This window comes from Salvelinus namaycush, chromosome 36 (genome assembly GCF_016432855.1).
Source record: "Salvelinus namaycush isolate Seneca chromosome 36, SaNama_1.0, whole genome shotgun sequence".
NCBI lineage: Eukaryota > Metazoa > Chordata > Actinopteri > Salmoniformes > Salmonidae > Salvelinus > Salvelinus namaycush.
This window is the reverse complement of record NC_052342.1, coordinates 19,539,699-19,555,638: the sequence shown is the minus strand read 5'-3', so window position 1 is coordinate 19,555,638 and position 15,940 is coordinate 19,539,699. Positions and strand designations below refer to the sequence as shown.

Here is a 15,940-nt window from a genome sequence, read left to right as displayed (position 1 = left end):
CACACTGAAAATGTCCTCGTGGTCATAAATAGCAAAAAAGATAGTCCTCTATCAATCATTTTGGGAATTTTCTATGCTCCCTGACAGTCTAGGTTTAATTTCGGTGATAATTAGGGAGGTATAAAAACGGTTTAAATATAAGTCCATTATCCTTTCTACACAGTTTAAATGTGGTTTTAATCCATTTAAATTAGTTCCCCCGTCCACCAAAAACAACAAAACAGTTCCCCCTCGTGGGTCGGATCCGGCCCGTATGTGTGACACCCCTGCTCTAAACTCATAACTCACACTGAAGTCATTTCTCAGTTCAGTTCCTATCCTGGCCACCAGAGGACTCCCTACTCAAACAATCTGTATGCTCATAATGAATGGACGTATCTAGACATTAACAAGCTCAAGGACCATGTGACACATGTAGAGATGCTTCCAGAGGTATTTGTTCACAACAACAACAACACAGCCATATAAGGGACGTAACTCTTTTTCTAAAATGTGCAGATCAGAAGAACCACTTGTTGCTGATTCTTTTGCAGTCTGGGTGCATTCCGAAGTCTAAGCTATATGGTTGCCTGGGGCAACTCTCCTTAGTTACCTGCGAGTTGTGCGGTGATGCCCTGGAATGGTAGCTGTCGGAACTCCTGTATGAGGGGGCGGAGCTGTGTGCCGCTGACCAGCTCATGTTTACCATAGTCCAGTTCATAGACCGACATCAGACCATTGGTCAACACCCCCTTCACCAGCACACGGTGCCAACTGAGAGGGCACAGAGAGGTCAATTAATCAAGTTAATTCAATCAAGAGGTTTGTTAATTCAAGTTCATCCTTAGCCTGGGTGCCCAATTTAGTACACTGTTAATGAATGCAGTCAGACTATCTTACTAGAAGACCTACCCAAATCCCTCATACACACTCCCGGGCTACAGTGGCCCAACACACTCCCGGGCTACAGTGGCCCAACACACTCCCGGGCTACAGTGGCCCAACACACTCCTGGGCTACAGTGGCCCAACACACTCCCGGGCTACAGTGGCCCAACACACTCCTGGGCTACAGTGGCCCAACACACTCCCAAGACACATTAACCCCCCCCCCCCCCCCCCCCAAAATGCCACCCGCTCCCATCCACTACCAACATACTTACTTGTTCTCTACTTTGGCAGCATATATCTGGTTCTTCTCCCCTTTGAGAGGCTTCTCCTCTGTTTTATTATAGTACAGGATCATCTCTTCCATCAGAACCACCAGCTTGTACATATCTCTCCAAGGTTGCACTACGAAGTGGCCCGGATGACACGCCACCGACACATAGATATCCATGTTATGACCTGCAGCAGAGACAGATTTAGGGAGAGTTTGGACCATATAATTACATATAGAACACTAGAATTGACTTTGGCATCCTAGCAACATGATTAAATATTGGCCATCTTGGTCAGGAAAACTTGGTCAGGTAACTGATCAAATGTTAAAATATTGTATAAAACAATGCATTTGTAGATACAGTCAGATCCCAAATGATTGCAACTTTTTTTTTTGCTCATCTTTAATCAAGGGTGCCAATAATTTGGGAACTCGCTGTATATGTGGACAGTAGGGAATTCTCAAAGGTGCTGACATGGTGTCTGTTCTAAAATATTCCCTACACAGTGAACTATGTAATAATAATAATAATGGCGCCGGAGGGGTGGCTGCCGTTTCATGGGCTCCTAACCAACTGTGCTATTTTCTTTTCCCCCCCCCCTCGCATTGTTTGTAACTTATTTTATACATTAAGTTGCTGCTACCGTCTCTTAAGACCGAAAAGAGCTTCTGGACATCAGAACAGCGATTACTCACCTCGAACTGGACAAAGATTTTTTCTTTAATGAGCCCGACGGGAAGGATATACTGCTTTCCGGAAAACAGTTTGCGTGAAGAAAAGGCGGAGATACAGAGGGAGAAGGTCGGGACGCCTTGTTAGGATTTGTAGGCGAGTGAGTAAATCACCATTACCATCGGTTCTATTGGCGAACATGCAATCACTGGAAAACAAACTCAAAGATCTACTGTCGAGACTATCCTACCAACGGGACATTAAAAACAAATATTTTGTGCGTCACCGAGTCGTGGCTGAGCGACGACGCGGATAATATAGAGCTGGCTGGGTTTTCCGTGCATCGGCAGGACAGAGCAGCTACGTCTGGTAAGACGAGGGGCGGGGTGTGTGTCTATTTGTCAATAACTGCTGGTGCACAATGTATAATATTAAAGAAGTCTCGAGGTATTGCTCGGCTGAGGTAGAGTACCTCATGATAAGCTGTAGAACACACTATATTATTCGTATCCGTATATTTAGCACCACAGACCGATGCTGGCACTAAGAGCGCACTCAACCGACTCTATCAGGCCATAAGCAAACAAGAAAATGCTCACCCAGAAGCGGCACTCCTAGTGGCCGGGGCTTTAATAGAGACAAACAAATCTGTTTTACCTCATTTCTACCAGCATGTCACATGTGCAACCAGGTCTTGAAAATTCAAGACCACCTTTTCTCCACACACAGAGACACTTACAAAGCTCTCCCTCACCATCCATTTGGCAAGTCTGACCATAATTATATCCTCCTGATTCCTGCATACAAGCAAAAACTAAAGCAGGAAGAACCAGTGACTCACTCAATACGGAAGTGGTAAGATGACGCGGATGCTACTCTCCAGGACAGTTTTGCTAGCACAGACTGGAATATGTTCCGTGATTCATCCAATGGCATTGAGGAGTACACCACCTCAGTCACCGGCTTCATCAATAAGTGCATTGACGACTTCATCCCAACAGTGACCGTACATACATTTCTCAACCAGAAGCAATGGATTACAGGCAACATCTGCACCGAAATAAAGGCTAGATCCTGCCGATTTCAAGGAGCGTGACACTAATCCGGATGCTTATAAGAAGTCCCGCTATTCCTTTAGACAAACCATCAAACAGGCAAAGCCAGACAGATTACCAGGGCATGTACTCAGAGCACGCGTGGACCATCTGGCAAGTGTCTTCACTGACATTTTCAATCTCTCCCTGACCAAGTCTGTAATACCCACATATTTCAAGCAGACCACCATAGTCCCTGTGCCCCAGAATCTGAAGGTAACCTGCCTAAATGACTACCGCCCCGTAGCACTCACGTCAGTAGCTATGAAGTGCTTTGAAAGGCTGGTCATGGCTCACATCAACACCATCATCCCGGAAACCCTAGACCCACTCCAATTCGCATACCGCCACAACAGATCCACAGGTGACGTAATCTCAATCCCACGCCGCACTGCCCTTTCCCACCTGGACAAAAGGAACACCTATGTGAAAATGCTGTTAACGTCTTATGGATGAGGGGTAGTATTGAGTAGCTTGGATGAATAAGGTGCCCAGAGTAAACTGCCTGCTACTCAGGCCCAGAAGCTAAGATAAGCATATTATTAGTAGATTTGGATAGAAAACACTGACGTTTCTAAAACTGTTTGAATGATGTCTGTGAGTATAACAGAACTCATATGGCAGGCAAAACCTGAGAAAAAATCCAACCAGGAAGTGGGAAATCTGAGGTTTGTAGGTTTTCAAGTCTTTGCCTATCCAATATACAGTGGGAATTTGGTCCGATTGCACTTCCTAAGGCTTCCACTAGATGTCATCAGTCTTTAGAACCTTGTTTCAGGCTTCTACTGTGAAGGGGGAGAGAATAAGAGCCGTTTCAATCAGGTGTCTGGCAGAATGCCATGAGCTCAGTCAGGCGCGCGCCCGTGAGAGCCAGGTTAGATGGGGAATGTCGTTGCACAGCTATTTTAAGGTCTCTCTAAAGATGTTCGATCGGGTTCAAGTCCGAGCTCTGGCTGTGCCACTCAAGGACATTCAGAGACTTGTCTCGAAGCGACTCCTGTGTTGTCTTGGCTGTGTGCTTAGGGTCGTTGTCCTGTTGAAAGGTGAACCCTGTTGGAAGGTGAGCGCTCTAGAGCAGGTTTTCATCAAGGATCTCTGTACTTTGCTCCATTCATCTTTTCCTCGATCCTGACTAGTCTCCCAGTCCCTGCCACTGAAAAACATCCCCACAGCATGATGCTGCAAACCACCATACTTCAACGTAGAGATGGTGCCAGGTTTCCTCCAGACGCGAGGCTTGGCATTCAGGCCAAAAAGACTTCAATCTTGGTTTCAGACCAGAGAATCTTTTTTCTCATGGTCTGAGAGTCTTTAGGCGCCTTTTGGCAAACTCCAAGCGGGCTGCCTTTTACTAAAGAGTGGCTTCGTCTGGCCATTCTACTATAAAGGCCTGATTGGTGGAGTGCTGCAGAGATGGTTGTCCTTCTGGAAGATTCTACCATATCCACAGAGGAACTCTGGAGCTCTATCAGAGTGATCATCGGGTTCCTGACCAAGGCTCTTCTCCCCCGACTGCTCAGTTTTCCATGAGGCCAGCTCTAGAAAGAGTCTTAGTGGTTCCAAACTTCTTCCATTTAAGAATGATGGACGCTCAGTTTCAATACTCATAGCAAAGGGTCTGAATACTAATGTAAACAAGGAATTTCTGTTTTTTATTTTTTTAAATATTCAATTTGTCATTATGGGGTATTGTGTGTAAATTGATCAATTGTTTTTAATCTATTTTAAAATAAGGTTGTAACGTAACAAATTGTGGAAAAAGTCAAGGGGTCTGAATACTTTCCGAGTGCACTGTATGGTACTGACCTGCAGGTGGTAGTTCCAGCAGCAAGGGTAGCTTGATAGGTGTGGTGGATGAGGGAGGTGGGGGAGTCCCCGGTGGGGTGCTTGTACCCCCCGTCGGCCTTGGTTCCGAGCGGGCACATCTCAGCTGGGGCTTGGTACCGTTGGAGCTGGGTGTGATGGTGGTTGTGGAGGTCTTGGGGGTAGAGGTAAGGGTGGCAGTGGAGGTACAGGTGGAGGTCTTGGAAGGGCTGTGATAAGAGAAGATGAAATATATACTATTGTCAAAGAGCCACTCAAGTGTATTTTTCCTAACCCCAACCCCACAAGAAAGCGGAGTTCGCACAACGGCAGGAGATTCCACACTGTGTAGGATTCAGGAACTGACTTGTTGAAATGGACTCCCAGCCCTACCAGTGGTCCCCTCTGTGTTTGAAGAGATCCGAGGCAGCCATTTGGCGGTTGAGACTCCTCGCGGGGTCCTGGAAGTTCTTGTCGGGGAACAGGTAGACATGGGCTACACTGCGCTTGGTCTCATCCAGCTTGGCGATCTGTGGCGGGAGGTCGGGGAGTGGATAAGAAGCCCAATATTTCAATACACAATAAACATATTTATCATACAAAACAGCCCAATCTCAGAGTGACGTTTCCAATGTTAACTCAGCAAAGATGTACCAGCTGAATACACACATTCAATACAGTGGAGTGTCCATTTCTACTCTGAGCCCTCAACCCCTCCCTTCCATTAAGATGTACTTCAGTACTTTCCCATCATCCAGGATTTATCCATGCTCTTATGTACATATCATGCTCTTCTGTGCTTCTTATCAGACAGCACCTGGAGTTATTGGGAATACACATTCCTACAGTATACCACTAAATAATTACACTTCTCATATACAAAGAGCTTAAACCAAAAACTACTTTCAATCTCGAAAGATATAAAAATGGTATATTCATACTAAGAGGATATAATGACAAAAAACAAAGATATAAAACAGTAAAGATGCAAAGATATAAAACAGTAATATACGGTGCATTCGGAAAGTATTCAGACCCCTTGATTTCCCCCCAAATTTTGTTACGTTACAGCCCTATTCTAAAATGGATTAAACATTTATTTTGTTATTCAGCAATCTACACACAATACCGCACAATGACAAAAAACAGACCCTTTGCTATGAGACTTGAAATTGAGCTCAGGTGCATCCTGTTTCCATTGATCATCCTTGAGATGTTTCAACAACTTGATTGGAGTCCACCTGTGGTAAATTCAATTGATTGGACATGATTTGGAAAGGCACACACCTGTCTATATAAGGTCCCACAGTTGACAGTGCATGTCAGAGCAAAAACCAACCCATGAGGTTGAAGGAATTGTTCGTAGAGCTCCGAGACAGGATTGTGTCGAGGCACAGATCTGGGGAAGGGTGCTAAAACATTGCTGCAGCTTTGAAGGTCCCCAAGAACACATTGGCCTCCATCATTCTTAAATGGAAGAAGTTCGGAACCACCAAGACTCTTCCTAGAGCTGGCCGCCCGGCCAAACTGAGAACCCGATGGTCACTCAGAGAGCTACAGAGTTTCTCTGTGGTGATGGGAGAACCTTCCAGAAGGACAACAATCTCTGCAGCACTCCACCAATCAGGCCTTTATGGTAGTGGCCAGTTGGAAGCCACTCCTCAGTAAAAGGCACATGACAGCCCGCTTGGAGTTTGCCAAAAGGCACCTAAAGGACTCTCAGACCATGAGAAACAAGATTCTCTGGTCTGATGAAACCAAGATTGAATTCTTTAGCCTGAATGCCAAGAGTCATGTCTGGAGGAAACTTGGCACAGAGATCCTTGATCAAAACCTGCTTCAGAGTGCTCAGGACCTCAGACTGGGGCAAAGGTTCACCTTCCAACAGGACAACACAGGAGTGGCTTTGAGAGAAGTCTCTGAATGTCCTTGAGTGACCCAGCCAGAGTCCGGACTTGAACCCGATCGAATATCACTGGAGAGACCTGAAAATAGCTGTGTAGCAAAGTTCCCCATCCAACCTGACAGAGCTTGAGAGGATCTGCAAAGAAGAATGGAAGAAACTCCCCAAATGCAGGTGTGCCAATCTTGTAGCGTCATACACAAGAAGACTCGAGGCTAAGACACTGCCAAAGGTGCTTCAACAATGTACTAAGTAAAGCGTCTGAATACTTATGTAAAAATTATTGTTTTTTTATGTTTCATAAATGTGCAAAAATGTCTAAACTTGTTTTTGCTTTGTCATTATGGGGTATTGTGAGTAGATTGATGAGGAAAAACAACTATTTCATCAACTTTAGAATAAAGCTGCAATGTAGCAAAATGTGGAAAAAGTCAATGGGTCTGAATTCTGTGTTAATGCACTGTAAAACAGTAAAGATATAAAACAGTAATATAAAATCTCAATGTTAATTAAGAAGAATTCCGCTTTAAGTTTACGATGGTGACATACACAGGAGTATGTGTATGCATTTGTATCTCAGTGTGAGTATACAGTATGTGTGTGGGTTGATACATTCTCAGAATTGATATTGGAAGTTGTCACAAACTCACAAAAAAGATGAGTTCTATGCAAAGCCTAGTCAATCACACTGAGGAAAAAGAGGTGTAATACATTACCTTCACTCTGCAGTCTGTGGAGTTGAGCACGGCGTCTCGGAACCACTGAACAGCGTCTGGAGTCCAGGAGCCCACACCCCTCACAGTCAGGTCAGCCAGACAACACTTCACCACCTAGAGAGAGACTACTGCACGTCAGACTACATTACCCAGGCAACACTTCAACGCCTAGCAGGACTGACTACATTACCTATACACAGACCCCCCACACACACAACATCCCTCCATGCATCCATCCATCCATGTTCTGACCTGTGGTGGGATGGCAATCAAGTCCCGTAGGAAAGGAGGTGGGACTTCCCTCAGCTCAATCACCTCCACTGAGGCCTGCACCCCCAGGTCTGTGAAGAGGATGTCCAACACACGACTACCATGTAGGTTAGTGATCTATAGGAGAAACAGGGGAATTGTGGAGGGTGAAAGAATACAGGGAGAGAGCGTGGAGAAAGTGTGAGAACATAACATATGACCTGGTTGTCTAGGATGTGCTAGCATTGTGTGCTACAGATGTGGGATCTTAATTTGATCACTCTTATGTTGCTAAGAATTCTTCTGCACCGCAGGAGCTTGATGATTTACATACATTCACTGAAAACCCACACTAACACACAGTTATATTAAAAGTATTGCACTTTTCATGTAGCTTAATTTTGGCCAGTAATAGCCTAACCACAGACCAAGCAACGTTATGGATTATGGTTTCTGTACAGCACTTTGATATATCAGCTGATGTAAGAAGGGCTATATAAATACATTTGATTGATTTGATTTGACTAAACGTTCAAATCCTGTTGCTGCAGGATTACTTTGACATGGCAATACTGGTCAAATTAAGATCCTCCATCTGTATACATTTTGTACAATATTTGGTGTAGAATTGAGCTAGTTAACTTCCATCCAGGTAAGTCACCTTCTGCTCCACCTCTTCATTGTGGGTCAAACTGAAGCTGGATGGTATGACCTTTAGGCAGAACTGTAGCTGAGACATGCAGTATCTATCACTGCCACAAACTATTGACTGTATAGGCAATAGAATCCATCTCACCTCCACGCGAGACCATTTGCCTTTGTAGCGTGCCAGACAGCTTTTCCCACAGAACGGTCTGGACACCAGGAACTCTGACGTCACCTGCCACACAGAAGAGATTATGTTATCAGTATAGGACAGGATTATGTCATCAACGTGAGAAAGACACAGGCAAAAAAACAAACATGAGATCTACGTTGACTCAGACTGTTGAAGCAGAACATCTCAGGTCAGGGTTAATATATTGTATGTAGATTGATGAGGGATTTTTTTTTTTTTTACCAATTTTAGATTAAGGCTGTAACGTAACATGTGGAAAAGTCAAGGGGTCTGAATACCCTCTGAATACACTGTATATGCAATATTATGTAGCCTGGTATATATATATATATATATATATATATATATATATATATATATATATATATATGAGAGTCTGTATTTTGTGCATCTGAACAAACCTGAACACCATCTTAGTGAATGATAACTGGGGACTACGGTAGGTACTATGTTGCCACTGGGTCAATGACAGTCAGTTCCAGTGTCATGTGATGAGATGAACTAAGTAGCCTGTGTCTTAACCCCAGATTATGTTCCTTAATCTCAACTGTGTCTGGCTCTCAGCAGCCTCCTCAGAGGACGAGACAGACAGAAGCTCTCACACGCACACACACACAGTCACACAGACACACGGGTACCTGTGAGTGGAAGTATGCCTCAGCCTTCTCCAGGATCTCAGTGAGTTTGGCCAGACCTCGAGACGGGAGCTGGCAGTAGATGGTCCCGTCTGAACACACACTTCTCACAGCCACGTTCATATAGGCACTGTTCACCTACAGGGGGAGAGAGAGAACCATGGCTGGGTTAGACATGATCCCATTCCACTCAGATTCAAATACTATGGACTGAAAAACAGGGATTAATACAATACTGATGAAAGATGCTCAAGAACGTCTTCGACCCACTGACAGTGGTACTCTCCCCTCCTATGACAGTAACCCACCTGTAGGGGGCTGGCCAGAGTCTTGTCCTGCAGGGCTTTGATACATGCAGCGTTGATGTTGACATCAACATCCTGCGACGTGTCGTACAGGACCACCAATGGGGTCTGCCCTCTCTCTAGGATCTCAGCCAACAGGATCTTGCCGCTGGCCATGGACTCAAACTTCTTCAGGACAGCAGGCTCCTGGTAGAAAGGCTCCAGACCTAGGTAGGAAAACAGACAGACACTTCATTAAGAAGAAGAAACTGAATCCAAACATCTGACTGCAACACTATTGTATACAAATCCACAAGCCTTCTGTAACTTTGTGATTTAAAAAAATATACATATAATTCACTGTCTAAGATTGTGATCAAAACTCACCAGCCAATTGACACTTGGTGGCCTGGAAAGGCAGGTTGAAAAACTTCTCATGCAGCTCAAACACTTTGGCCTTGCTGATGACTTCTGAAAACCCGTGATCCACATAGTAAACCTACAGATTCGCAAAAAACAGTGAAAAAAAAGTGGAGAGAAGTGATTCATTTTCTAAAATGTCAAACCCTAAACTCTCCTCCTATACTTAAACCATTAACATGGCACCATAGATCCATAATATAACATATACCCTACAATATAGAAATCATCAATCATCTTTTTTCATTTCGAAGTTTCAACCAATTGACCTTTGAACTCACCTTGACCTTGTCAGCCATGACCTCTGTGACTTGTGCTCGTAGTACCTCCTCATCCTCCTCCGTCCTGACGGCAGCCAGCTGACCTGAGGTTAGGGAGGCCAGGGGTGTACCACTTTTCTTGTCACCAGTACGGGTGTTGTTGTCCTGGCAACAGTAGAATTCTCTCATCTTGTCCTCCAGAGCCTCCTGGGCTTGGGAGTAACCCTCTCCTATGTACCTGGATGGAGGATACACAGGGAGAGAGGGGAGGGTAAGGAAGCATTTCACAAGAAGGTCTACACCTGTTGTATTTGGCGCATGTGACAAATATAATTTGATATGAGGGGGGTAAGAAGAGAGCGAGAGGAGAATCTTTCATTTCTTTCTATTCATCCAGGTAAGGCTTAGTTAAACAGCACTGAGGGCATATTCTTACTGCACCACAACCAAACGACTCCCATGCCCATCCCACTGGTTCTTACCGGAGTATGACTCCGTTGGTATTAGCAGCCTCCCCCACCAACACAGAGGGGTACTCCTCTCGGGGGATGAGAAGAGGAGGTACAGTCTGGGTACTGAGCCTCCTCCCCACCTCCTCTCTGGCCCTGCACTCCTCCACTGACTCCATCCTGTTGCGGTTCTCCTCCTCCCTGGTCCTCTTGTACAGAATGGCCCGTTTGGGGTTGTCCGGCATGGGGTATTCGATGGTGCAGAAGTCGGAGAGCAGCGAGAGATTCTCCAGGATGTGTTCGGGGAGTTTGGTTTTGTACGTGTCCAAGTAGAGTTTGGGTAAGGCGTGGGCCCATAGACCATTGCTGTATTTGACTAGAAGCTCTCCCAGTTTTTGTCTGAGGTCGGGAGAGAGGGTGGAGGGGGAGGCTGGAGGACTAGGGGAGGAAGAGGGGGTGGTTAGTGGGAGGGGGCTCATGGTAGTGGTAGAGGGGGTGGTAGGGGGCTTTGACTGGGGCTTGATGTCCATGGTTGGGGTGAAGGCGGTGGAGGTGGGGTATTGGACTCTGGTAGGGACAGGGGATGGGGTCTGTGTTGGTTCCTTAGCCGGGTAGAGGAGTAACTCATTGGGGTTGCTGCTGCATGGTTTCTCTACCTGGAACAGGAGGACATATTCTTCAGATAAACAGAGTCTAGAACAACCAGTGGCCATACAGTATGTATCAAGCATCTCAGAGTAGGAGTGCTGATCTAGGATCAGGTCTTTCCTGTTCATGTAACCTTATTCATTGTGATCTAATAGTCAAAACAGATCCTAAATCAGCACGTTTGATACATATATGCCCAGATCTAAAACACACAAAAGGATAATACTGCCATTATAAATCACATAATATTAAAATACTTCACACCATACGTTATGCAGTTGTTTGGACTTACAGGCTATTTGACTTCGAGAGTATCAACTGTTACAACGGGTATAAGGTGCAAATATTTTTGCTCTTGCGAACCAGATGAGGGATGCTTATGACGGTATTACTGAACTCCATGTAAACATAGAAAATGTTTGGCTAGAAAATAAAACGCTATGTAAAATATCAGTATTACACTCAAACCATGTTCTGTTTATTAAGCTATACATTATTCATACAGCTTTTAAAATAAACTGAAATAAAGTATTTAATATATACAGGATCATAATTTGAGCTAGTTTGCTACATCAAAATAATCCTGCAGCAACAGGAAATGTGAATTATTATGTGGATTATAATTAATGGACATTTTTGTAGGGGTTGGTACATTTTTTGTAAAGATATATCAAGTCTGAAATTTCAAAGTGGAAATTACAAACTTCAGAAGCCTTTTTAAACCGCAAATACACTACAAGTTTTAATGTCCTACATTGCAGGAAAGTTCTCCTGCAATAGGGTGGTCAAATTATGTTCCTACATCTGTACATTCTGCGCAGATGTGTGTTCAGTGCTCCAGGTCTTACCAAGATAGTGATATTTCAACAGTGTTATTTAATACTGTACAACAGTATAAATACAATACAAGTATGGTACGTACGGTGCAGATGTGTGTCCAGTGCTCCAAGTCTTTGATTGCTTCACTAGGCAGGTCCTGTTTGTACAGTTCTCTGTAGAGCTGAGGCAGCTTGGACACCCAGAAACCATTACTGTACTTGTTCAGCACCTCTCTGATATGCCCTTGCACCTTCTGGGGGTTGTAGTTCCCCCCGGGTGAGGGGTTGTAGTCCTTGGGGTGGTGATGTGGCTTGGGCTTCCCAGAGACAGCATTTTCTTTGAAGTTTGTAGAAGCTGGAGGAGGAAAGAGGGGGACATTTTAGGTGAAATTGGTTAGGCACGATTTGTATGAAATAATACAGGTATAGACATGTTATTGCACAGTTTTTGGGATCATATGGAATATATAAGTCCAGGAGTCTGTCCTGACAAGGCAGCTATAGTCTAGGGCCCAGAGAAAAACTCTGTGTTACATTGCAAGAGACTTTTGGTGCCTCGGGGTAACACTAAAAACGGTCTGCTTTCCTAGACCTGTCTCTTATTACCGAGAATTAAGTCATGAGTTAGCAGCCTAATGCTAATCTCTAGCCTGTAATGTGATTTTTGCTTTGAGACAGGCTGTATTCAAAGGACAGTAATGTGAAGGACTGGAACCAGAGGGGTCAGTCATCTCTTGAAACAGTCATTTACACAGCTGTTTTACTTCTGATGTAAAGACTGATCTCTTTGTGAGGAACTACACCCCAGATGAAAACAGCAACCGATAAAACCCCTGATCTGTGACATACAGTCAGTCTATTGTAGTCCTTAAACGGTCCTACATACTGTTGCTCTGCTGGGCATTTGTGTGTGTGTGTGTGTGTGTGTGTGTGTGTGTGTGTGTGTGTGTGTGTGTGTGTGTGTGTGTGTGTGTGTGTGTGTGTGTGTGTCAGTGTCCCACGTACGGTTGCTCTGGGTGTTCCTGGAGAAATGAGTGTACACTTCCTTCTGGAACAGTGACGGCAGGGTCATCCTTTTGTCTGACCTAAACACACAACAAGAAGAGAGAGAGAGAGTGTTGACTTAGAACCATTTCTACTGTATCCTTCAAATGACAGAGAGTCTAAGGGGCAGACGAAGCGGTCTTCTGGTCAGGCTCCACATCGCGCACCGCTCCCGAGCATACTACTCGCCAATGTCCAGTCTCTTGACAACAAGGTTGATGAAATCCGAGCAAGGGTAGCATTCCAGAGAGACATAAGAGACTGTAACGTTCTTTGCTTCACGGAAACATGGCTCACTCGAGACACGCTATCAGAGTCGGTACAGCCAGCTGGTTTCTTCACGCATCGCGCCAACAGAAACAAGCATCTGGTAAGAAGAGGGGTGGGGGGGTATGCCTTATGATTAACGATACGTGGTGTGATCATAACAACATGCAGAAACTCAAGTCCTTCTGTTCACCTGACTAAGAATTCCTCACAATCAGACAAAACAGACACTTCTGAACCAATGGCGAACAATGGAGGAATAACACAAGGACTTCATTTCCTTTTTGTTTAGTTTCCTGGTTGGATACATAATGGCAGTTTGTGTCCCCATTTCTCAACCAAAAAAAGACTCCGGTGGAAGAAGCCAGCAATATCAGTCAACCCAGTCAGTGCTAGAAGAGACTGCTGTACTCTACTGTACTCTACTGTACCCTGTCCACACTCCATAAACATTAGGCCTGTGCTAGAGTGTAGAGGCCTGAGATATCCTCATAGAAATTGAATAATTCCTCGAACAGTCATCCCCATTCAATTCAATGGGTGAGTGAGCCTTCTCCCCTTCTACTACACTGATTAAACCCTACTTACTACCCATAATTCTCTCCGAAGGGAGCTTTTCCATCCCAGAATTACCTTAGACAATGGGAGCATAACACTCTGTGTCACGACTTCTGCCGAAGTCGTTGCCTCTCCTTGTTCGGGCGGTGTTCGGCGGTCGACGTCACCGGTCTTCTAGCCATCATCGATCCATTTTTCATTTTCCATTGCTTTTGTCTTGTCTTCCCACACACCTGTTTTCAATCCCATCCATTACCTCTTGTGTATTTAACCCTCTGTTTCCCCTCATGTCTTTGTCAGGGATTGTTTCATGTCAACTGTTGTTTATTTGGTGTATAGGTGCGCGACGGGTCCTCGTACCCATGTTTATTTTATGTATGTACATTTTCGTGTTTGGAGCATTGTTAAGTGGACATTTATTAAAAGTCTCCATTTACACTCAGTTTAACTCTCCTGCGCCTGACTTCCCTGCCACCTATACACACGGCTCTGACAGAATCCCTGACCCTTGCTATGAAGTCAGCAGGAGGAGACACTTCGTTCATGGAGCTAGAGGAACGCGTCATGGAACAAGCGGAGGAGATTGACAGTCTGAGCGCTGCCATGGATCGCATTGTCCAGAATATGGATCGCTTGGAGAGACAGGGAGTTTTTCCAGCGCCTCTACCACCACAACCGGTATTTCCGTCGAACGCTTTTCCTCCTCCTGAAGATAACAAAATCCATTTATCCCTACCCACGGGATACAATGGAGATACTGCCAGCTGCCAGGGCTTTCTCCTAAAACTGAACTTATATCTGGCCACGGTCTCTCCATTACCATCTGACCGTGAGAAGAGTTACGCCCTCATCTCATGCCTCACCGGGAAAGCCCTGGAGTGGGCCAGCGCTGTGCGTAGAGAGGAGTATGCGGCGTTGGACCATTTTGAGGAGTTCATCCGCCATTTCCGGAAGGTATTCGACCACCCATCCGAAGGCAGAGCGGCGGGTGAGCTCCTCTATCATCTGAGGCAGGAGACGAGGAGTGCACAGGAGTTCGCCTTGGAGTTTAGGACCTTGGCTGCCGGCGCTGGATGGAGCGACAGGGCCCTGATCGACCATTACCGTTGTAGTCTACGCGAGGACGTCCGTCGGGAGCTGGCCTGTCAAGACACCACCCTCAACTTCGATCAGCTGGTGGACATGTCCATCAGGCTGGACAACATGCTGGCTACTCGTGGACGTCTAGATCGGGGTCTGGTTGTTCCATCCTCCCGCACCCTCTCTCCCGAACCTATGGAATTTGGAGGGATGGTGCGCAGGGAGAACGGAGGGGGTTCCCGCTCGAGCACCATCTATGGTCGCAGAGATCACACTGCTGGTCGGTGCCGGGTTGGTTCCTCTGGGAATAGAGAAGGTAGGCAGGGCACTCTGGCATCACCCCAGGTGAGTAGGCACCATTCTCATCCAGAGCCCTCTGTCGCACTAATGTTTGTCTCTGTCACTTTTCCGGATTTTTCCCTGCATTCCCAGTATAAGGCGCTAGTAGATTCAGGCGCAGCTGGGAATTTCATTAATAAAGATTTAGCTCATAGTTTAGGGATCCCTATTGTTTCTGTGGATATGCCTTTCCTTATTCATGCCTTAGATAGTCGACCATTAGGTTCAGGGTTTATCAGGGAGGTCACCGCACCTTTGTGTATGATAACGCAGGAGGGTCACAAGGAGAAGATTAGTCTTTTCCTTATTGATTCTCCTGCGTATTCTGTGGTGCTAGGCCTACCCTGGTTAACGTGTCATAACCCCACTGTTTCTTGGCCACAGAGGGCTCTCACAGGGTGGTCGCGAGAGTGCTCAGGTAGGTGTTTAGGGGTTTCCGTTGGTGCTACTACGGTGGAAAGTCCAGACCAGGTCTCCACCGTGCGCATTCCCCCTGAATATGCCGATTTGGCTCTCGCCTTCTGTAAAAAGAAGGCGACTCAATTACCACCCCATCGACGGGGGGATTGTGCGATAGATCTCCTGGTAGACGCTGCATATCCCAGGAGTCACGTGTATCCCCTGTCGCAAGCGGAGACGGTGGCTATGGATACATATATCTCTGAATCCCTGCGTCAGGGGTTCATTCAGCCATCCATTTCACCAGCCTCTTCGAGTTTCTT

At 45.6% G+C, this 15,940-nt stretch overlaps 1 protein-coding gene across 1 annotated transcript in view; it reads right to left on the bottom strand.

The window, feature by feature from the left end:
• The window catches only part of LOC120030461 (tudor domain-containing protein 7B-like), a 30,624-nt gene that overhangs the window by 1,143 nt on the left and 13,541 nt on the right, over window positions 1–15,940 (bottom strand). Inside the window, exons 4-17 of the mRNA XM_038975876.1 lie at window positions 12,936–13,015; window positions 12,035–12,285; window positions 10,498–11,120; window positions 10,037–10,253; window positions 9,723–9,834; window positions 9,360–9,562; window positions 9,055–9,189; window positions 8,375–8,458; window positions 7,582–7,716; window positions 7,330–7,443; window positions 5,104–5,240; window positions 4,700–4,940; window positions 1,142–1,380; window positions 593–753 (exon numbers count right to left, since the gene is read on the bottom strand). Of these exons, the coding sequence (XP_038831804.1) occupies window positions 593–753; window positions 1,142–1,380; window positions 4,700–4,940; window positions 5,104–5,240; window positions 7,330–7,443; window positions 7,582–7,716; window positions 8,375–8,458; window positions 9,055–9,189; window positions 9,360–9,562; window positions 9,723–9,834; window positions 10,037–10,253; window positions 10,498–11,120; window positions 12,035–12,285; window positions 12,936–13,015 (2,732 nt within the window). The remainder of the gene's footprint in view (window positions 1–592; window positions 754–1,141; window positions 1,381–4,699; window positions 4,941–5,103; window positions 5,241–7,329; window positions 7,444–7,581; window positions 7,717–8,374; window positions 8,459–9,054; window positions 9,190–9,359; window positions 9,563–9,722; window positions 9,835–10,036; window positions 10,254–10,497; window positions 11,121–12,034; window positions 12,286–12,935; window positions 13,016–15,940) is intronic.